General features: G+C 40.9%; 1 protein-coding gene across 2 annotated transcripts; it reads left to right on the forward strand.

Moving 5' to 3' along the window:
* The first annotated feature begins 762 nt into the window (after positions 1-762).
* LOC129859652 (SLIT and NTRK-like protein 5) lies at positions 763-6,897 on the forward strand. 2 transcript variants are annotated; one of them, XM_055929693.1, is made up of 2 exons: positions 763-1,495; positions 3,268-6,897. In XM_055929693.1, exon 2 carries the CDS (start codon positions 3,325-3,327, stop codon positions 5,926-5,928), a length of 2,604 nt encoding a protein of 867 aa, XP_055785668.1. In that variant the 5' UTR covers positions 763-1,495; positions 3,268-3,324; the 3' UTR covers positions 5,929-6,897. The 2 variants fall into 2 exon arrangements, with proteins under 2 accessions (XP_055785668.1, XP_055785669.1); XM_055929694.1 differs by lacking the exon at positions 763-1,495 and adding an exon at positions 2,085-2,525.
* Positions 6,898-22,788: the final 15,891 nt, after the last annotated feature.

Consider the following 22,788-nt stretch of genomic DNA (forward strand, 5'->3'; position numbering starts at 1 on the left):
CCAGTTTACCAGACCCAGATTTAGCCTAGTCTTGGACTAAAATGTACTTTTCAGGGATGATCTCCATTAAACATGCTTCTTAGTCCAGGATTAGGCTTAATCTTTTTTTCAGGAAATCAGCCCCAAATGTGTTGGTTGTTATAATTGTTGAATTAATTTAGAAAATACATGCAATTTAGAATTTTGTGCACAGATTTCCTGTATGCTCAGAAAATGTCCATGTCTTTAAACACTTATCCAAACCATATGGATTAGGCATGCCGGAGATTTAAGTTAGGTGCAGGCAGTTAGCCCTACCAAAGAGTTTTAGCTACCCTCAACTACAACTAGGTTATACTGTATGTCTCATAGGCTGTGTTCTATGTCACTCTCTCACACACACACACCCTCGGGCCACCCTCGGACTCCACCCACACACTGAGTTTACATACATGCCACATGAACAGCACCTGTTGCCATGTTGTCAGAGCATTTTTTCACTGGCAGCCCATTTCTGATCAACAGATCTGATCTGATTGGTCAAATTATTGGCAATAAATATCAGATCAAAATTGGTCTGTCTGTGTAAATGAAGCCGTATTGTCTGGCAATGTGTACAGTACACCCTCAAAAAAGTATGTTTCATCGCATTGTACTGCCCTCTATAGGTCTCTCTCACTCCCACGACCCCCCCCCCCCCCCCCCAATGAAGTACTACACAACAAATAGCATCTAAATATTGACAACATGCATGTTTTGCTCGTTATATACGTTAGAGGTGGGGATATTCATACATATTTCAGGATTCTTTCAGCCTCCAACGAATGGAAATTAATTTTGACTTTACATATTGTGTACGCTGCGCCAACCTTGATACACGTTCCACCAGTTGAAACATTGTCAGTACAAAAAAACGCATAATTGATTGCGCAGAGACATAAAGAGGACATCATATTATTTCGTCAGACAATGTTGAATTAAAGTCAACTATCTAAGATGTGCATACATATTCAGTCAAGTTGTGCGGTCAACGTTGAGGGAAAAAAACAAGGATCTTGGGCAGATCTATTCACAACGCAATACAAGCCGTACCACTCACAAGATACAAAGGGATTCGTGCCTTTCCACGGATTCACCGGCGCTTGTGCTACAGAGGGAGATCTCGGTTGAAATGGATGTATCTGATGTTTTGCAGTTCGGTTTATTACACTTTTTCCCCATATGAAATGATTACTTTTCTTTGATTCCAATCCACAATGAGAGACCAAGATTCCATGTGAGAAATACAAGAACCCGTTTTTTTTTTGTCGCGCTGATCGTCACGTTGCAGGCGTGAATGAGACAGTTTGTGCAATTCATTGCCTGGTATATGGAGCTAAAGACCGCCGTGGTTCTACTTTGAGGATTTTACAACGGGGAAAAGGAAGGAAAATCACAGATTCCACATTACCATAGGACAGGATGGTAAACAGCGAAAGGTAGTTGGAATGCTTTCGCACTGACAAGGTTCAACATGGTAAGGACAGCGGATTTTCTGTCTGAGATGCAGGGCTCTATTGCTCATTTCAGGGGAAGCTATTGCTTGAGTTGGGGAGCTGTCCATGGTCCTGCAAATTATTTTCCCCCATACAGCTTTTTATCCACATACAGCTGTATTCAATTTGATTGAATCTAAATGAAAAACGATGAATAGGGTGGATTTAATTCAAGTGGCAATAATATACATCCGCGTTTACTGGTAGATGTAATAAATTGACATAAATTGCATAACTTTTTTGGGGGACTACTCGGTGTCCTTCAAGGTGATGAATGAATGCGCAATTCATGAAATCATTGCAATGTCTCATATTGGTTCAGTGTAGGCCTATTTTGATTAAATTAATTAGTGGTAAATGGCCTACATAGGCTACAGACTAACTAAATATGCAATGCAATACACTCGTCATCGGTATGAATCAAATGTCCTTTCGTAAAAAAAAAGAAGCATAGCCTATTAGCCTACCATAAACTCTATGATCATATTAGGATGACTACACCCACAAAATCGGACCTCTAGGCCGATAGCTTTATCTATTTTGTGGATTTTGTCACAGATAGAACTTGTGTGTGTGTTTGTGTGTGTGTGTGAGTGGTGCGCGCGCGTTTGTGAGTGGGGGGGTGAGTGAAAGGGAGAGAGAGATTATTTGAACAAGATTTAAGAGATTCTTCAACTTCAACATATACCGGATGCGATATAAAACGTTTATTATAGTATGATTTATTCCACATCAAGATCTAAATTGTGCATGGCATTCAGCAATCCTTGCAAATCCGTTTTTGCTTTTAATCAACTTAGGTCTCTTTTTTTCGCCCGAGGGATGAAGGGCTGTGACTGTCCCTATGTAACAATCAGTATTTCTAACGCATGCATGATTGAGGATGAACACCTACCATAATGACCAGGACTAGCCTATTTATAATTTCTTATCAAATATCTCATGATATCTGATGATAATGATTGATACACGGCGGTTTCTATACTATTCGCAAGTCGTCGGATATGCGGGGTGAGTAGGAGATTGGTTTTTCCATAGGGTTGCTCGTATACCATGTTTAAAATATATCATTCATTCTAAACTAAACAATGGAATTTTGTTCCATTCATGAAATGTATGTTTTAATCCTGGGTCGAATCGATTAAATGTAAACATTGTCTCAAGATTAACTATTTTCTGGAATCTTCGGGGAATATAATTTGAAATGGCAATGGATTCTGCATAAATGTCGCAGATGGCCAGTCGGTTTAGTTTGCAAGCCATTTGAATGCATCGTTAGCTTTCAAAATCGCGCAACGCCAACCTAAAGGCAGCTATAATCAACCTGCTTGTTCTATTTTCAAAGAAACACATGCATAGGCTGTACTCTTTTCCATGACATTCACCAATATGCACTGCATGTCATCAATATTTCGCATGGAGAGTTATTTATTTTTCGGATGTCTATACCATGTTGAGATATGATGCTGTAGCTAAATACATATTAATGGAACTGTACTGAATGTGGCATTTTAGCAGCAACAAATGTTTTAGGCATAACTATATTGTGTTTGCAACTCTGTCCAGATTTACGCTCTTTCTTTTGCACGTAAACCTCCAAATATGTATATGCATTTAGTTATCTAAAATACTTTACAAAGTGTATTATGTCTCTATCCACAAGTGTATAGCTCTTTGTAACCGTTGCATGCAGGGATGTTCCGCTTAACACAAGATGTTCATTAAACAGACAATGCCTGCCTTTCTCTTCTAGATGACACCCCATACTGGCACCATACTTCAGTGAGCTGGGGCACCTTCTCCCTTGAAAATGCATATCTGGATACTGAAAATAATCCTTCTGATCGCAGCATCTCTGAGTCTGGTCGAGATGTACGACAATTATGGTGAGATCTGTAGGAATCTATGTACATGTGAGGAGAAGGAAGGGATACTGACGGTAAGCTGCGAGAACAGAGGGATTGTCAGACTGACAGAAATAAGCCCAGTGCATTTTTCAATGTACCACCTTCTGCTGACAGGGAACCTCTTAAAGAAACTGTCCCTCAACGACTTTATCAACTACACTGGGGCGACCATATTGCATTTAGGCAACAATGCTATCGACGAAGTGGAAACGGGTGCGTTCAATGGACTCCAAGGATTAAAGAGATTGCACTTGAACAACAACAAGATAGACGTCCTAAGGGATGATACGTTTGTCGGCCTGGAGAGTTTGGAATACCTTCAGATTGATTACAATTACATCACCAATATAGAGCCCAATGCCCTGAGTAAATTGCATCAGCTCACAGTTCTCATTTTGAATGACAATTTGCTCTCTGCTCTGCCTACCAACATTTTCCGGAATGTTCCCTTAACACATCTGGACCTCAGGGGCAACCGGTTGAAAATGTTTCCTTACATTGGGCTCCTGGAGCACATGGACAAAGTGGTGGAATTACAACTCGAGGAGAACCCGTGGAATTGCTCATGTGAGCTCATCGCCCTGAAAGCTTGGCTGGAGAGCATATCATACACAGCTTTAGTGGGGGAGGTGGTCTGTGAGACGCCGTTCAGGCTGCATGGCAGAGACCTGGACGAGGTCTCCAAACAGGAGCTGTGCCCCCGCCGAGCAATCTCTGAATATGAAATGCGCCCCCCTCCCCCACTCAGCACCAATGGCTATTTCCAAACCACTCCAGCTTCGGTGACTGCCTCAGCCACCTCATCGAATGCTTTCAAGGCGTCGTCAAGGCCTACCAAGGGCACCCGTCAATCAAACCGAACCAGGTCAAAGCCCACCTCCCGGATTCCGGCTAACCCTTACAACTATGGCCCCATCATTGCTTATCAGACCAAATCTCCTGTGCCTTTGGACTGTCCCACCACCTGTACATGTAATCTGCAGATTGCTGATCTTGGACTAAACGTCAACTGCCAGGAGAGAAAGATTGAGAACATATCTGACCTGAAGCCCAAGCCATACAATCCCAAAAAAATGTACCTCACGGGGAATTACATTCCTGTGGTACGCAGATCTGATTTCTTGGAGGCTACCGGATTGGATTTGCTTCACCTAGGAAACAATAGGATATCCCTCATCCAAGACAGAGCATTTGGGGATTTAACCAACCTGCGTAGGCTGTATTTAAATGGTAATCTAATCGACAGGCTTACAGCAGAGATGTTTTTTGGCCTGCAGAGTTTGCAGTATCTCTACTTAGAATACAACAAAATCCGAGAGATTGTAGGGGGCACTTTCCGGTTTGTGCCAAACCTTCAGCTGCTTTTCCTCAACAATAACCTTCTGAAAACCTTACCAGGGGGAATCTTTACTGGGCTGTCCCTCTCTAGACTTAATCTCCGCAGTAACCATTTCCAAAACCTGCCTGTGAGCGGTGTGTTAGATCAGTTAAAATTGCTGTTGCAGATAGATCTGATTGAGAACCCGTGGGATTGCTCGTGTGACGTCGTCGGCATGAAGATATGGCTCGAGCAGCTCAGTGCAGGCACCGTTGTTAATGAGGTTAAATGCGAGACCCCCAAACGGCACAGCGGGATTGACATGCGTTCCGTTCAGTCTGAACAGCTGTGTCCAGACTACTCTGACGTGGTCGTCTCAACAGCGCCCCCCACTGACGAGCCTCTGCCCGACAGAGCCACCACCACAGAGACCTACCAGAGATCTAACCCCACTAGCAGCGTCGTCCCTCTCTCTGTCCTCATCCTCAGCCTGCTGCTCGTGTTCATCATGTCCGTCTTTGTGGCGGCGGGGCTGTTTGTTGTCGTGGTGAAAAAGCGTAAAAAGTCCCAGAGCGACCGCACCAGCACCAACAACTCTGATGTGAGCTCGTTTAACTTGCAGTACAGCCTTTACAGTAATAACCGAACCGTCCCCAAAGTCAAAGCCCCCGCCGGACATGTGTATGAGTACATCCCTCACCCTATGGGCCACATGTGCAAAAATCCCATTTACAGGTCCAGGGAAGGCAACACAGTCGAGGATTACCGCGACCTCCATGAATTGAAGGTGACTTATAGAAGTGATGTGGATGAGGAGAGGAACAGCAACATGAGGAGTCCCACTTATAGCGTGAGCACTATTGAGCCTCGCGAGGACCCCTCCCCTGCACAGAATGCTGAGCACTTCTTCAGGGGCATCATAGAGGCGGACAACCAATCCCCCTCCGGTAACAGTCTAGAATACAAGTACACTGGCCCTGTCTCGTACACGTACAACCCAAACTTTGATGTTAGACGCCAGTTCTTACACCCAGAGAGGATACGAGAAACAGTGCTTTATGGCACAGTGCCGAGTACTGTTTACGTGGAGCCCAACAGAAGTGAATATTTGGAACTAAAAGCGAAACTTCAAGTCGAGCCGGACTACCTCGAAGTTCTTGAGAAACAGACCACGTTCAGTCAGTTTTGAGCAACAGATTTGTCCCTATATGAAGGATTTCCCCCCTTAAAAGTACTGGCTCAATATTGAGGGTGCCTTGGCACGACACATCAACAAAATAAGCATTAAACGGGGTGTGCCAAACTCTATTATTCTTATTTCTTAATTACATGACATTGCAGGAACTGAAAGTCTCTCTCTGAACCTAACTGGATGAACACACAAGTTGTCCTACTTAACTGGTGATTTAGAATCTATTTTTATATGGCGAAGATTGAGTACACATACATCTAAGTGTACAGGTAACCTTACCCAACTACATTTTCAGGAATATAACCATACATATATTGTGAATCACAAAAAAATGTTTATGAATCACCTTCTGACGAAAAAACACTGTACGGCAGTGCCTCCATCAAACTGCGCAGGACAATTCTCTGCTTTAGTCTGTAAGTAAGTATTTATGGGAATACTCTGCCATGTGTTTTCCAAACTTTTGATTCTTCATCAATATTACCTGTGTCATAATTCCAGGATCCTCTGTAAACGTTTATGTTTGTAGTTCCATATCATTTACTGTAGCTCGCATTGTAAAAGTGGCTTTTTTATTTTATTTTTAAAGGTGGCACACCCCCAATGTTAAAGAAAGACTGCGTCATTTAATGAAGAAAAAAGGTGTCCTTGTATGCTTTTTGCACTTTTTGGAATTGAAAGGCAAGTGGGCCTTTAAACAGCTATCATTAGGATGATTACTATTAAAAATGAATATGTGCGTTCATTCTTAATATGTATTCTTGATATGTTATCAAATTCATGAATAATAATTGAAGTAATAATTATGTTGTGTAATACTGATCTTTTAATGTAACACCTATTTTTATACAAGCATTCGCAATTCTCTTTCCCTTATCAATTTCATTTGTCTTAATTGCTTTGCACTTATTGCACTATATTGACCAAAATATGTTAATGTCATCAATAAATATGATGTCAGGTTCATATACGTTCTTGTGGGGAAAATGAAAGGCTATCGTTAGATACTTCACAGAGGCAGTTGCATGTAACATGTACCATTCAAGAGAAGTTGGTCTTTCAATGAGGTTTTGATCAATATGCTTAAATCAATGATCCTGTGAGGCTGTCCTCATAATCATAGTGGTTCCAATTGCAAACATCAACATTTGTGCTGATCACCTTCTGATAGGGTTTAAAACACTTTACATCATAGTCACCAAAAAATACATAATGAATGTGTTCCTTTCAACCTCCAGGGCCCTATTCCAGAAGGGGTGCATGTGAGCCGTTTTATTGCGGCCCAAAATGAAGGCAGCATTTTAGAGAACAGAAGGGCCCGAAACTCAGTGTATCTGTCGATATGTCATAGTCGTCACAGGAGGTGAATCATAGCCAAGCGTCCACAGGCTAACGGTAGAGGCCCTGTCATGGGCTGAAACGACGTAACCTAGGCTGCTGACAGTTTTGGGGTAAATTATGTGCCAGTGTAACTCATTTGGGAAGTGACACAAAATCTAAACATTTTACTTCCGGCACCCTCAGCAAAAGCTGCATGTTGCTGTGTGTGTGTTATTAGCCAATACTGAGAATCTGACCTAGTTGCTTTACTCCTGAGCCGCAGTTGCTTGGGAAAAAATGTATTTCAGGTGTGAATCAAATTATGGCGTTAGTATAGGGACGTGTGTTCGGTGTTTGTGTGTATTTCCCTAATTGTGTGTCTTTACACTGACATGTGCCTCTTTGTGATTTCATAATATACCTATCTCATTTGTTAAGTGAACCGGATGGTGGTGGTGGGGGGGGGGGGGGGGGGGGGGTTCATGCTCCTATTTTCAAGCCAGAAGCCAGCCCCAATGTTGCCATGACACTGAGCAGGGTAGCCGACTCCTGGCTAATGGATGAATGAATTAGCCATGTCCCACTGCAGGAGGTTGACGTGAGAACCTCTAACCTGACAAATAATGCTTTTAATAAGCCAATGGGGTCCTCTGTGGGGCTCCATGTGGAACAGCACAATGCTTTAATTCGCCTCCCTGGATTCTTTCACTTAGCTCATTTGGAGGGGCCAAAGGAGGGAACATCTCTGCCGTAAACCTGTTGTGCTGCAGTGCAGGGCCGAGAGGACATGTGAGGAGGACGCTCTGCCACAGCGTCATGATGATGTGAGCAATTGAGTTCAAGGAGATTTGGGTAATTGAGAAGGCAGAGATGAGATCTGACAGGCACCAATGAGTCTGATGATTGCTTTAATCATGATAGTTAATGGAATTCCTCCAGGCATGTAAAAGCGCTCAAATGTTCATCAACACATTAAGATTTCTTGTCCCTCACCTCTGTAATTACAGAGCTACGTTTTTTTGGGGGGGGGGGGTGTTATTCTCACCGATTGTAATGGATGTTGTTTTATTGTATTATTTCAATCAATATGTCTGATACTATTTCTCATTTTGCAAACAGGCTCACAATGCGAGAACATGTGTTTTTACCCCGATTTGTAACCTTTCAATGGTTTTCATGGGTATCCAGAAAGAAACTATAACGTATTATTCAACTTTTTGGTAACTCCTAATTTCCATTTGACATTTTGACCTTCAACATAATGCAGTTTAGAGAACATTGAGTGTGATTAACAAAGCAGCCTATTTCTCAAGTACCTGTTGTAAAGATTCCTAAGGGATGTTGTCTGATGCTAATTCATCCGCCTCCCCAATCTATAGTTTTCCCAGACTAGTAGTATAATATGGTAATGAAATATGTTATAACAGTATACTGGAAAAGGACAGTAATAAAAGCATGTAAGTATACTCCACATTCCTGTGGTACTGAGAGGTTGAGCTGAGCTACTGCGCATACAACTTCCTGTTAAATATGACCTGGTGATTGTTCCTCTCTGCAGGGATAAAACCAAATAAATCACATGTGTCGTATCAAAGAAAATCTATTCTGTTAGATGGTGAAAAGTGTTTGCTGAAAGCCAGCAAGGGCCATGGATTACTGAGAAACTGCAAAAACAGTTTTCAAAATGGATGCTATTTTTGTCTGTCATCGCATAACCTTGTGTTTGTGTGTGTGTGTGTGTGTGTGTGTGTGTGTGTGTGTGTGTGTGTGTGTGTGTGTGTGTGTGTGTGTTCGAGAGAGTGTGAGAGTTGTGTATGTGCATAGAATCTCAGTGACAGTGTTTGTATGTTCGGGAGGGAGGGGGAGAGAGTCGTGTATGTGCGTAGAATGTCAGTGACTGTGTATGTATGGGTGTGTGTGTCAGTGCCTCTTTCCTGTCTCCCTGTTTCCAAGCATGCTCCCACTGGGTCGCCCGGTTGTGCTTATTAGGCTCGCGTTTTGTTTGTTTGGTTATAGTGCTGCAGCCGTAGATCAGAAGCTGCAGCAACCCTGTCGTTTGATAAATGGCAGCCGTAGCATTACTGACTCCCCAGCCTCGTGATGTCTGGCCAAAAAAAACAACAGGTTGATGTATTGCTTCCTTGAGTGTGTCAAGTCATTTAGCTGTAGCCCCTGCCCTAGCTCTGTGCGTCATTGTCTCTGAGGGGGAGGAAAGGAATGCATAAATGGTACATCCAATGATGCAGCATACTGTAGCCGCAGTTATTTTGTCTCGAATGTTACGACTGTACTGGGTGATATTGTTAGTTGAATTGAGAGCTGTTGACAGCCGTAGACACGCGAGAAGGTGCTGCTAAATTGATGTCAATGTGGCAACGGATTACGGTTTATTTTGTTTGGTGCGCTGACTGGATAGGCTGTCATTTATTTTCCTTGAAACCATGCAGGATCACACACACGGTCACGGTTTCACACACAAGCACATACGCACATGTACACACGCACGCACACACACACGCACGCACGCACGCACGCACGCACGCACGCACGCACACACACACACACACACACACACACACACACACACACACACAACTGTGTATTGAAGATGGATTTTAGCAGAAGCTCAATATGTGACAATGTGATTTCATGCAAGACTCATGACCATAATATGGAGATTGTTTACCCTCACAGGGACAGACTTTAAAAATGAAATTGCATATTTTGCTGCTATGTATGGGTAGAAATAGCCTATTGTCGTTGCCAAGATTTGAATTCTTAGACCATACTGAGGAGCTGGCATAAGGGAGCTGTGTGTGTGTCATAAGGATGAGTGTGTGTTTATGCACTTCTTTGTGTGTTTTTCTGTGTGTGTTTGCTCATCGGGGTTTTTGTGCGGGTATGTGCCTGTGCTGTGTGTACAGTAGATAGTCTTTAATTGGAGTCTGATTTACTGTAAAATTCCACCCATGTGATGTTTTTTTCTCTGTTCTCTATGGCTTTCATACACATCGAGGAGCATAATTCAGAAGCAGGCCTGAGAAAGGAATTAGACTAGGCGCTTGGAGATTGACCTGATAATGAAATGGTGGGAGGTAGTAAACGAATTTCCCATTTTTGTGAGACAGACATTTTAATGTGGATCTCGAAATTGACTCTGGAATAGAGAATTTAAATGTTTTTTAAACAAACACATTTGATTAATCGGGGCTACAATGAGTACGTTTAAATGCACACAATAATATGATTATTGTGAACACTCATATTCATATAATAGTTCAATGAAAACATTTACATGCTCTGATTTCCCTAATAATCCTGTTTACATGGACACATCTGAAACCAGGCTACCTGATGGGACTTTGATAAATGCTGTAAAATCGGCAATCAAAATAAACGTTCTACCACAGTGACCATGTCATTTTTGGGAAGCATGAGTATGTGCATTTTTTTCCCCCCGAACTCACTCCACTTGCGCAAAAGAGAGAGGCTAGCGCTGCTGGTGCTATCACATGCACAGATCAAATAAACTGCTGGAACTCCGATTATGGTGTTTGCATGTCCTAATAAATCTAAAGATTGCTAAGAAATACAGCGTTTGCTTACTTCGATTATGACCTGACTGAAGCCATACTCGGCCTTCTGCCGTAATCCATTTAATCAGTTTGAATTATTAATGTGCATGTAAACATACTAAATGTTGAAGTCTGGGTAAATCATTGTGAAAGGACAATAACGAGGAAAGAAAAAAAACAGTGTCTCTCCTCCTCCTCCGTGGAATGAATCGTGTGACAGTTAGCACCCATTTGGACAATAGAGAGGGCAGAGTTGGCACAGTGTGGGTGTGCTTGTTAAAAATGGAACTTGTGGAGGATCTCTCAACAGGCCCGATGCAGCATCTACGTCAGCTTAGCTCCTTGTGCTTTCCTCCCATCAGTCGTATGCTACAGCATATGCATCAGCCAACGTCCTCCAGACCTAAGGAATCCAATAGTTTTATTCCACATGCCGATAAAGTGCTCTGACTAGCAAGTTGTAAAGGGGTCCTTGAGTTGTTGCTTCTCTCCCCAGGCAAGTGTTCCACGTGAACACATGATAGAAAGTGGAACATGCTATCGTCATCGCCCTTTGTTGTCCATGTCCCGAGTGGGTTGTTGGAGATCACTCGTTTCTTGCCAGTGTCTATTCCCATTGGGTGGAGCATTATGGACATATGGTGTTTGAGAGAGCATAGTATTAGACCTACACTCCTAGCGAAAAGGGTTCCTAAAGGGTTCTTTGCAGCGGGATAGGGTTCTACCAAGAACCACTTTGATCTGAAGAACCCTTTTTGGAAGATGAGGGTTCTTTGTAAGTAAAAGAGTTCTACCTAGAACCTTTTTCATCCTAACAGCTATTTTTGGAAGAAAGGGTTCTTTGATGATTTTTTTTATAAAGAAGGATTATTTGACAGGCAAGAAGAGTTCTACATAGAACCCTTCTGAATCTGAGTAATCTTTTTTCTTTCAATTGTTTTCTTTCTATTAAACAGTGCCTGAGCATGACTGTTTATCTCAGTGTTTAAACTAACATTAGGAATGAGAGTAATCTGAAAAGTAAAAATTTGTGTGAGAATGTTTTATACTGTACTTATATTGGATTATGTGTGCATGTGATATGTGCAACACTTCCCTTAATCATTGTACATATACAGTGCTGACATAGGTGAAATCTTTGCCATGAATTCTGTCTTTCAAATGAGTATTTTCTGTGATTTTATTGAGCGGAGAGTGGAAGAATAGATGGGTGGAAAGAGTGAACCAGCAGTGTATCGTATGGTACAGAGCAAATTGGCCAGTTTTACCTAGTGTTGATTTTTCACTGTACTATTTCTAGTTCAGGAGTTAAATTAACTTAACACTCAGTGGTGTAAAAGAACATCAGTATTGATGTTAATGACCAGAGTTAAGTGTGATTGTTTAATTTTTACTCTGTTTAGAGTAAAACACTCAAAACCATGCCTATCATTATCATATTTCCCAGCATGCTTTATTGCAGGTTGATTTTTAGAATATATTTTTATATATCTGTGTTTTTGCATTTACATTGATTTTTTGATTAAGGTTATGCTACACAAAGATAAACTTACCCAATCTGTTAGTACTGTAGTTGGATTTATTGCAAGTTACAGAGATAGTTGTTCCAGATAGATAACATACATTTTTCAAAACTAATACAATCTGTTAGGAGTTGGAATTATTGCACCCATTACTGAGATTGTTGTTCCAGTTTAGATTATTTAGCTACTTTAATTTCTCAATCTTCCCTACCGTGGCAGTCATTCTGAATGCAGGTTACAATGATTGGCTGGATTCCAATAGGAATTACACATCACTTTCCAAGCAAATATAATTTCACTTGCAGGCCTGATGTAGCCTGTAAACCATGAGTTTTTTATCACCACTGTGTTAAGGGTATAACTCGCCCCCCAAAAATACACATTGTGATGTATGTTATGTCTTGTCATAAAGGGTTTAATTTTAAAGGCTAATAGGGCTGGTGTGACCATTCATAGAGGGTTCTAGGAAGAACCGTTGAAAAGATAAAATAATTATCGGTAGAACCCTTCATGTGGGTTACCTCAATCACCTCAACTACTGCATACCCCAGCACATTGACTCAGTACCAGTACTCCTCGTATTTAGCCTCATTATTGTTATTATATTGTATTACTATTTCCTTTTTGTGCACATTTTCAGACTTTTTAATTCTGCATTGGTGGGAAAGGGCTCGTAAGTAAGCATTTCACGGTAAAATCTACACCTGTTGTATTCGGCACATGTGACAAATAAAAGTTGATTTGATTAGAGCGTTCTAGCAAGAACCTTTTGATGATAAATGGGCTGTTGGTAGAATCATTTATAGAGGGTTCTAGGAATAACTCTTCATAGAGGGTTATATGTAGAACCCTTTGCGAAGTGTTCTACCTAGCACCAAAAATGATTCTCCTCTGAGGACAAACCAAAGAACTCTCTACTTAGCACCTTTTTTTATTTAGAAAGAGTGTATACCTACAAATTAGGAAGCTGGTTTTTACATTGATGTTTCTAAAATGACTTTTTGCACCTCCGATGGACGCAAAAGGTCCACAATGCCAAGCAATTTTGCAAGGAATCAGATTTTTATTTTTTTTATCCTGTCTTTTGAAGTTGTATGGGTGAAACATATTATGGTATCCCTGTTGACAACACCATCTATCAACTTAACATATTACAGTACATCTAATATAGTGTTAATTATATTACAAGAAATTAGGACCAAATAATAGCCTGAGAAATTCTCAGCTCTTTGCATGGTGTGGGTGCTAATAGGAACATATTATACATGTGTGAGGTGTCTAGGGAGACAGTGGTGTTAAGTTTTATAAAAATATCTATCTCATGAAATTGACATCTACAATGTGATTGCAATGCTATAATAGCTCAGTCCCGATGCAAGGAGCTGTTTTAATGTTGCAGAAAGGGCTCAATATGATTAGTTGGGTGAATAAGAAATGATAATGCCAATAAGCTATGAAGTGTCTTTGATGGGACTACATTAAACATTTTAAAACAATTGATTACCAAATGTTAAGTATAACAGATTCATAAATGCCAATCTCAGCATAGCATGTTCCTGGATGCAGGTTCAAATGCTTCTATGCAATATTAAATGTGGCTTTATATAGCTTAATAACATAACAGTTATTACAGTGTAGAGTGAAATAGAAACGTTTAAAGGGGCAATCTGCAGTTGCTACATAAATACAAAATACATAATAACAATGATATGTACCCATTCAATCATGAATAATATAACTTTTAATTGCCTCATGAGCTTAATTCAACTTTCATAGTGCACCAGAACCCAAAAGATAAGCTTATTTTACTCCAATGCTTGTGAACACGGTAAATGTAAACAACCACCATATACCACCAAAACATGGTTAAAACTATCATTTTGATATCATGGATGGTCAGTCCTTAGCTCCGTCTATGAATTTGAGAGTGGTTCGATTTCTCCAGCCCAATCCCTCAGCTTTTTACCTAAACGGTGGTGGAGAATGTACTTTGTCATTGTTTCAACTGATGATTGCTGCTTTAAGTAATAGTAGTGGGGTTTATATCATCATATACAGTCAAATGTATTAATGACAAATATTACCATGTACAAGTAGAGGCTTCTCTACTCTGAATATGGCCTGAGCACAACTTCTTCCAAGATCTTTAGCAGAGAAATATACGATGACTTGAAGCAACAATGACTCTCTCTCTCTCTCAAATGTCTTCCAGTATGACAGCTGGCAATCACATTTCATACTTACTACCAAGTGTTAAACGGGAAGTCTGTCTGAGACTGTCTGTCAGCACGGGTGCTATGTGAACCTCTCACCCTAATCCATTCCTGGAGTCCCCAGACAGAGTATGTGGCATAGTGAAAATCAGGGTATTTTGGTACCATTTGGTTATTTTTTGTGATTATATAGTATATGTCGTGCTTACGTGAATTACTCTAGAGGCCCTATTCAATCCATCCTGGTAACCAGGTCTCTGCGGTGAAAATGCATTGTTTTTTTGCGCTGCAAAAATACTCATAGGTTTATGTATACCCATGGTTTTGCACTGCAATCATGCTCATATTGGTTTTGATTGCATTGTAGCTGATGTAACAGATTGGGCTGCTCTGAAACAGTAACAAATATAACATGTATCTCAGTTATCTCTCTTTATGGAAATAAGGTTGTTGAATCCCAGAAACCTGGTTACTAGTTTTGATTGCATATGACCCTGTTGTGTCGTAAATGCTCAAGAAAATATAGAAAACAGTATTACTACATATGGATTGTGGTAATACACAAATATTTACTTGTGTAGCTGCAACCTGGTCTCAGAGCATTTTGTATTATTCTGTATGTAAATCCGAAACACTGGTATGGTGCTCATTTAGTATGGTATGTGTTCATTTGTGGATGCTCATCACCCATTACGTATGATATGTTACAAATAACAATTCGTATTAATCAAATCAAATTTTATTTGTCACATACACATGGTTATCAGATGTTAATGCGAGTGTAGCGAAATGTTTATTATATGTTACAAATTAGCATATCCAAATCCATACTATGTTACGATTTTTCTAAACGTATGATCTGTTACGAATTCTAGCTAGGTGGCTAACATAGCTAGCTGGCTAACATTAGCTAGCATTAGCTAGGTTAAGGTTATGGTTAGGGGTTAGGGTTAAGTTTAGGACTTAGAAGGTTTAAGGTTAAGGTTAGGGGAAGTATTAGCTAAAAGGGTTAAACATTGTTTGGACGTAAGCACATATTGGAATTAGTGGTCATTTTAACATCATAAAACTTATTCAGTACATGAATGTATGTTACCTGTTTTTTATTAACTTTCATTGGCAATTTATGAACATTCATGTGAAGCAGTAGCGGACTAAGCTCCACTCCAGGCTGTGGAATCTAGCTCTGACTCAATCGATTCGCCCAAGGTCAATACTTTAAAAAAAATGAAACGCCTACCTTGTACCTATGTTTGTCATTTATAGTTGTGTGCCTTTCTTTATTTGCTGAAATCCATACTTTTTCAATAAACGTTAATCAAATACAACAACAGACTGTTTCCTTGTTGAGATTAAATTGGCACATGAAATTTGCGCTGAGTTGCCATTTTATAGCAACAGCAATGACCAAACAGTCGGTGGTTGTATTTGATTAACGTTTATTGAAAAAGTATGGATTTCAGCAAACAAAGAAAGGCATACAACTACAGAGGACAAACATAGGTACAGCACATGGCAGGCATTCTATAATAACTTTTTTTTTAAGTACTGAACTTGGGCGAATCGTTGTAGTCGGAGCTAGGTTCCACAAAGCCTGATCTCTGCTCTCCGTCGGTGGAGTCATCAGAATCGTCCCTCATCATGGAGTGGTTTAGTCTGCTAGTTAAACAGTAACATGAGGAACATGATCCAATTACTGTTTTGGTATAAGTATAATTCATGACTTTTTGTTCTAAGTATTAGCTAACAACATGAACAAATGGGGAGGTAATGGTGTGATGATTGCAACTCATTTCTCTCCACCAGTTATAGTATTGTTATATCACACATTACCTTCGAATTATACCATCCATTAAAGATAGTAGGCTATTTATCAAGGTCCAGCAAATATCTTAGATTATTGAAGTATGTTGATACCCTCATATTGTCAACATCTATTATCAACAAGATCTCACGGTTTTACCAAGTTGACTTCAGATTCGGACATTTCTGCACCTTTCTCCAAACGTCCAATTTCGAAGCTGCTCAAAACATCACATTGTGAAGTGTTTTTCACACTCTTGGTTGCTCCTCCTGCTCAGCATTGTTCCATTTCTCCAAACGTCAAATTTCAAAGTGTTTTGAAGTTAAGGATTAAGGTTTGCAATAGGGTAAAAAATTACGTTCAGACATTAATGGGATTGGAGTCATGAGATTACGCCCATCTGCCACCCCCGTCTACATCACCCTAGCGAAACCCAAGCCTACCTGATGGTAATAGCGCTCACTGTTGCCCCTAATTGCCAGTTTGAAGGCATTACCCAAAGTCAATCTTGAACAATCTCCCTGCTATTGTAGTTATGATATTCAAAACATTAAATTTTGTTAGAAGAAAGCCTTCTTGAAACATTGAGTGCAAGATTTAAATATGAATACTGGAAGACTTAAAGTATTACCTTTCTTAATGCTTGTGTTACATGACACACACGTGATTATAATTGGTAAGGTATTTAAATGGTGTTCATTTCAGAGCTATACCATTCTTACATGTTCTAACTTCTTGGTCTACTTCTTCAATGAAACAAAGTCATAAAGCCGTGTAGAGCATCATCACTCAATCATCTAGCGATTGATGAGAAATTATTCAGCCTGTGATGAACGTGAGAAGGAGATAAGTGATGCTAGGAATGAGAGACGGGGGCATCTGTGAGCGGCTGATGAGGGAGGACCAAAGATGACAGCAGCTGCATTTAAATAGTCTTGATTCCTTTCCTTTCCCTATCACCCTGTCCTTTCATGACCATTGGTTGATCTGAGGAGGCTTGGATGGACTTGATGCGGGTAACAGCTGCATTGTCAAAGACAAGGAAAATAGAGGCTATTTAAGAGTCGTATCATCTGTGGAGACTGATGAATGTGAACTAAGAGCTGTGGACCTTAGACAGATTTAAGAAACTCTTCATTGTTACCTCCTGATTCTTCAAGGGCCCAACCAGCTCAGTACGTGTGATTTCAGTTTCAGTCAGTCATTTATTCCACCTCCATACCACTTCACAAGAAACTGGGTCTTAGGCCAGTCCCGGAGGAAGTCTTGGCAAAGGGAACCATTGATTTTAGGTCTCCTTTTTTGTCTAATTACACACCTTTCATCAGTGGGTGTTATCGATGGGCAGATCTACCGTTCCACAGTCCGCCTGAGTGATATACTCCTGAAGAAAGCTTCAGCATCTCACCATTTGGTTCAATGGTGCCATTGTCCTACATGTGACCTTTAGGCGAAATTAGCTTCACTGCTATGTAGAGGCTGCATAATTCTTACACGTGAGGTAAATTCAGAGTGTTGCTCTGGCACGAGAGTTGGAGGGGCCATCTGTTATTGAAACAGTCCGAGTTGTTAATGAATGTACATTCATCTAACCCAATACTGATAAACCGGCGTCAGATACGCTAGTTCGATAATGGATTGGAATTCCATATCAGGCGGTGGTGAACTTAAACAAGCCTCTCTCAGGAAAATCCTTGGCAGGAGGCTGTGGTAAACAACACTGACTGATGACCATTCTTCCCTGTCAAGTACGCTTTGCTCCCTTTCTTTCTCTCTCTCTCTCTCTGAGATTGATTGATTTGCTCTCCCCGATGACTGATAATAAGCTCCCAACTCATTTAAATAAGATGTACCACTTCATGAAACTCTGTTATATAATGTTTCATATACAGTACATCTGGTATATGTTGGAAATGTTCTTCTACAAATTAATTGGTGGATAAATGTTACATCTACTGTTGAAGTCAGAAGGTTATATCCACTCCACAAATTTCTTGTTAACAAACTATAGTTTTGGCAAGTCGTTTAGGACATTGAATAGTAATTTTTCCAACAATTGTTTACAGACAAATGATTTCACCTATAATTCACTGTATCACAATTGCAGTGGGTCAGAAGTTTACACACACTAAGTTGACTGTGCCTTTAAACAGCTTGGGCAATTCCAGAAGATGATGTAATGGCTTTAGAAGCTTCTGATAGGCTCATTGACATCATTTGAGTGATTTGGAGGTGTACCTGTGGATGTATTTCAAGGCCTACCTTCAAACTCAGTGCCTCTTTGCTTGACATCATGGGAAATCAAAAGAAATCAGCCAAGACCTCAGAAAACAAATTGTAAAACCTCCACAAGTCTGGTTCATCCTTGGGAGCAATTTCCAAACACCTGAAGGTACCACGTTCATCTGTACAAACAATAGTACGCAAGTATTAACACCATGGGACCACACAGCCGTCATATTGCTCAGGAAGGAGACACGATCTGTCTCTTAGAGATGAACGTACTTTGGTGCAAGAAGTGCAAATCAATCCCAGAACAACAGCAAAGGAACTTGTGAAGATGCTGGAGGAAACAGGTACAAAAGTATCTATATCCACAGTAAAACGAGTCCTAAATCGTCATAACCTGAAAGGCCGCTCAGCAAGGAAGAAGCCCCTGCTCCAAATTCGCCATAAAAAAGCCAGATTACGGTTTGCAACTGCACATCAGGATGAAGATCGTACTTCTTGGAGAAATGTCCTCTGGTCTGATGAAAACAAAAATAGATCTGTTTGGTCATAATGACCATCATTATGTTTGGAGGAAACAGGGGGATGCTTGCAAGCTGGAGAACACCATCCCAATCGTGAAGCACAGTGGTGGCAGCATCATGTTATAGGGGTATTTTGCTGCAGGAGGGACTGGTGCACTTCACAAAATAGACGGCATCATGAGGTAAGAAAATTATGTGGATATATTGAAGCAACATCTCAAGACATCAGTCAGGAAGTTAAAGCTTGGTCACAAATGGGTATTCCAAATGGACAATGACCCCAAGCATACTTCCAAAGTTGTGGCAAAATGGCATAAGGACATCAAAGTCAAGGTATTGGAGTTGCCATCACTAAGCCCTGACCTCAATCCTATAGAAAATTTGTGGGCAGAACTGAAAAAGCATGGGCGAGCAAGGAGGCCTGTAAACCTGAGTCAGTTATACCAGCTCTGTCAGGAGGAATGGGCCAAAATTCACCCAACTTATTGTGGGAAGCTACCCAAAAAGTTTCACCCACGTTAAACAATTTAAAGGCAATGCTACCAAATACTTATTGAGTGTATGTAAACTTCTGACCCACTGGGAATGTGGTGAAATAAATAAAAAGCTGAAAATACATAATTCTCTCTACTATTATTATGACATTTCACATTCTTAAAATAAAGTTGTGATCCTAACTGACCTAAGACAGAGAATTTTTACTAGGAATAAATGTCAGGAATTGTGAAAAACTGAGTTTAAATGTTTTTGGCTAAGGTGTATGTAAACTTCCCAACCTCAACTCTATCTGCACACTGAATAATTATGAATATATGTAATTTTTTGTGTAATGTGCAAACAACATAACCTACATATCATCTCTCTACATGTATGAAGGATTGTTCCCTTAATAATTTACAGATGTGTTTAAACAGTGACTAAATGTTCATTTCAGTAGGTGTATTAACATAGAGTTTAGACCAAACATATTGCTGTTAGAAAGGGTGACCTTCATAATAGATTAATTATGCACTCCATTTCAATCAATCAATCAATCAATTTTATTTTATATAGCCCTTCGTACATCAGATAATATCTCGAAGTGCTGTACAGAAACCCAGCCTAAAACCCCAAACAGCTAGAATGCAGGTGTAGAAGCACGGTGGCTAAGAAAAACTCCCTAGAAAGGCCAAAACCTAGGAAGAAACCTAGAGAGGAACCAGGCTATGAGGGGTGGCCAGTCCTCTTCTGGCTGTGCTGGGTGGAGATTATAACAGAACTATGCCAAGATGTTCAAAAATGTTCATAAGTGACAAGCATGGTCAAATAATAATCATGAATAATTTTCAGTTGGCTTTTCATAGCTGATCATTAAGAGTTGAAAAACAACAGGTCTGGGACAGGTGGCGGTTCCATAACCGCAGGCAGAACAGCTGAAACTGGAATAGCAGCAACGCCAGGCGGACTGGGGACAGCAAGGAGTCACCACGGGCGGCAATCCCGACGCATGGTCCTAGGGCTCAGGTCCTCCGAGAGAAAGAAAGAGAGAAGGAGAAAATTAGAGAGAGCCAAGATTTTCAAAATGTTCATAAATGACAAGCATGGTCAAATAATAATCAGGAATAAATCTCAGTTGGCTTTTCATAGCCGATCATTAAGAGTTGAAAACAGCAGGTCTGGGACAGGTAGGGGTTCCATAACCGCAGGCAGAAGAGTTGAAACTGGAATAGCAGCAAGGCCAGGCGGACTGGGGGCAGCAAGGAGTCACCACGGCCGGTAGTCCCGACGTATGGTCCTAGGGCTCAGGTCCTCCGAGAGAAAGAGAGAAGGAGAAAATTAGAGAGAGCCAAGATTTTCAAAATGTTCATAAATGACAAGCATGGTCAAATAATAATCAGGAATAAATCTCAGTTGGCTTTTCATAGCCGATCATTAAGAGTTGAAAACAGCAGGTCTGGGACAGGTAGGGGTTTCGTAACCGCAGGCAGAAACAGTTGAAACTGGAATAGCAGCAAGGCCGGGCGGACTGGGGACAGCAAGGTGTCAGCATGCCCGGTAGTCCTGACGTATGGTCCTAGGGCTCAGGTTCTCAGACAGAAAGAGAGAACGAGAGAATTAGAGAGAGCATACTTAAGTTCACACAGGACACTGGATAAGACAGGAGAAGTACTCCAGGTATAACCAACTGACCCTAGCCCCCCGACACATAAACTACTGCAGCATAAATACTGGAGGCTGAGACAGGAGCGGTCAGGAGACACTGTGGCCCCATCCGAAGAAACCCCCGGACAGGGCCAAACAGGAAGGATATAACCCCACCCACTCTGCCAAAGCACAGCCCCCACACCACTAGAGGGATATCCTCAACCACCAACTTACAATCCTGAGACAAGGCCGAGTATAGCCCACAAAGGTCTCCACTACAGCACAACCAAGGGGGGGGCGCCAACCCAGACAGGAAGTTCACGTCAGTAACTCAACCCACTCAAGTGACGCACCCCTCCTAGGGACGGCATGAAAGAGCACCAGCAAGCCAGTGACTCAGCCCCAGTAACAGGGATAGAGGCAGAGAATCCCAGTGGAGAGAGGGGAACCGGCCCTGGAGAGACAGCAAGGGCGGTTCGTTGCTCCAGAGCCTTTCCGTTCACCTTCACACTCCTGGGCCAGACTACACTCAATCATATGACCCACTGAAGAGATAAGTCTTCAGTAAAGACTTAAAGGTTGAGACCGAGTCTGCGTCTCTCACATGGGTAGGCAGACTGTTCCATAAAAATGGAGATCTATAGGAGAAAGCCCTGCCTCCAGCTGTTTGCTTAGAAATTTTAGGGACAATTAGGAGGCCTGCGTCTTGTGACCGTAGCGTACGTGTAGGTATGTACGGCAGGACTAACTCGGAAAGATAGGTAGGAGCAAGCCCATGTAACGCTTTATAGGTTAACAGTAAAACCTTGAAATCAGCCCTTGCCTTAACAGGAAGCCAGTGTAGGGAAGCTAGCACTGGAGTAATATGATCAAATTTCTTGGTTCTAGTCAGGATTCTTTTGGGCTAATTCCTAAACTTGACATGACAAACTTGACATGCAGGATTTATGTGAAAGTCAGAGTTACACAAACTTGACATGCAGGATTTATGTGAAAGTCAGAGTTACATGTTTTGTTATGATTGGTCCTTACTTTGCATGCCCAAGAAACAAAGCAGTCTAAAACCCATTGCTTATAACACACACACTTATTTATAAATATATATATATGTGTATATATATATATATATATATATATATATATGTATATATATATATATATGTATATATATGTATATATATATATATATGTATATGTATATGTATATATATATATATATATATGATTATACCACCTTGTAGATTTCATTGTGAACCACCAAGCTATTTATCAGCATTTCCGGAAGGAACTTGACATTTCTGTCAGCTTTAAATCATAGAAAAAGTTTCTCATTTCCACCCTACAAAATCCTTTCTGCATCATTTCAGAGGACCCGAAGGCAGCCTCCCAGGGCTGGATATGCCAAGGTCTCTGCTGTCATTTCGTTTGCAGATAATCTACCGCATGAAGAAAATATCACGATTAAGCAACATAAAGACTGAAAAAAGATAGATCAGGCTGTATTGTTTTAGAAGGATGAATAGAGCCAATTGTCCTCTGCTGAAC

Source organism: Salvelinus fontinalis, chromosome 7 (assembly GCF_029448725.1).
Source record: "Salvelinus fontinalis isolate EN_2023a chromosome 7, ASM2944872v1, whole genome shotgun sequence".
NCBI lineage: Eukaryota > Metazoa > Chordata > Actinopteri > Salmoniformes > Salmonidae > Salvelinus > Salvelinus fontinalis.

Coding starts and splice junctions, on each gene's coding strand:
- LOC129859652 (XM_055929693.1), top strand. CDS start 3,325: ATGCATATCTGGATACTGAAAATAATCCTTCTGATCGCAGCATCTCTG.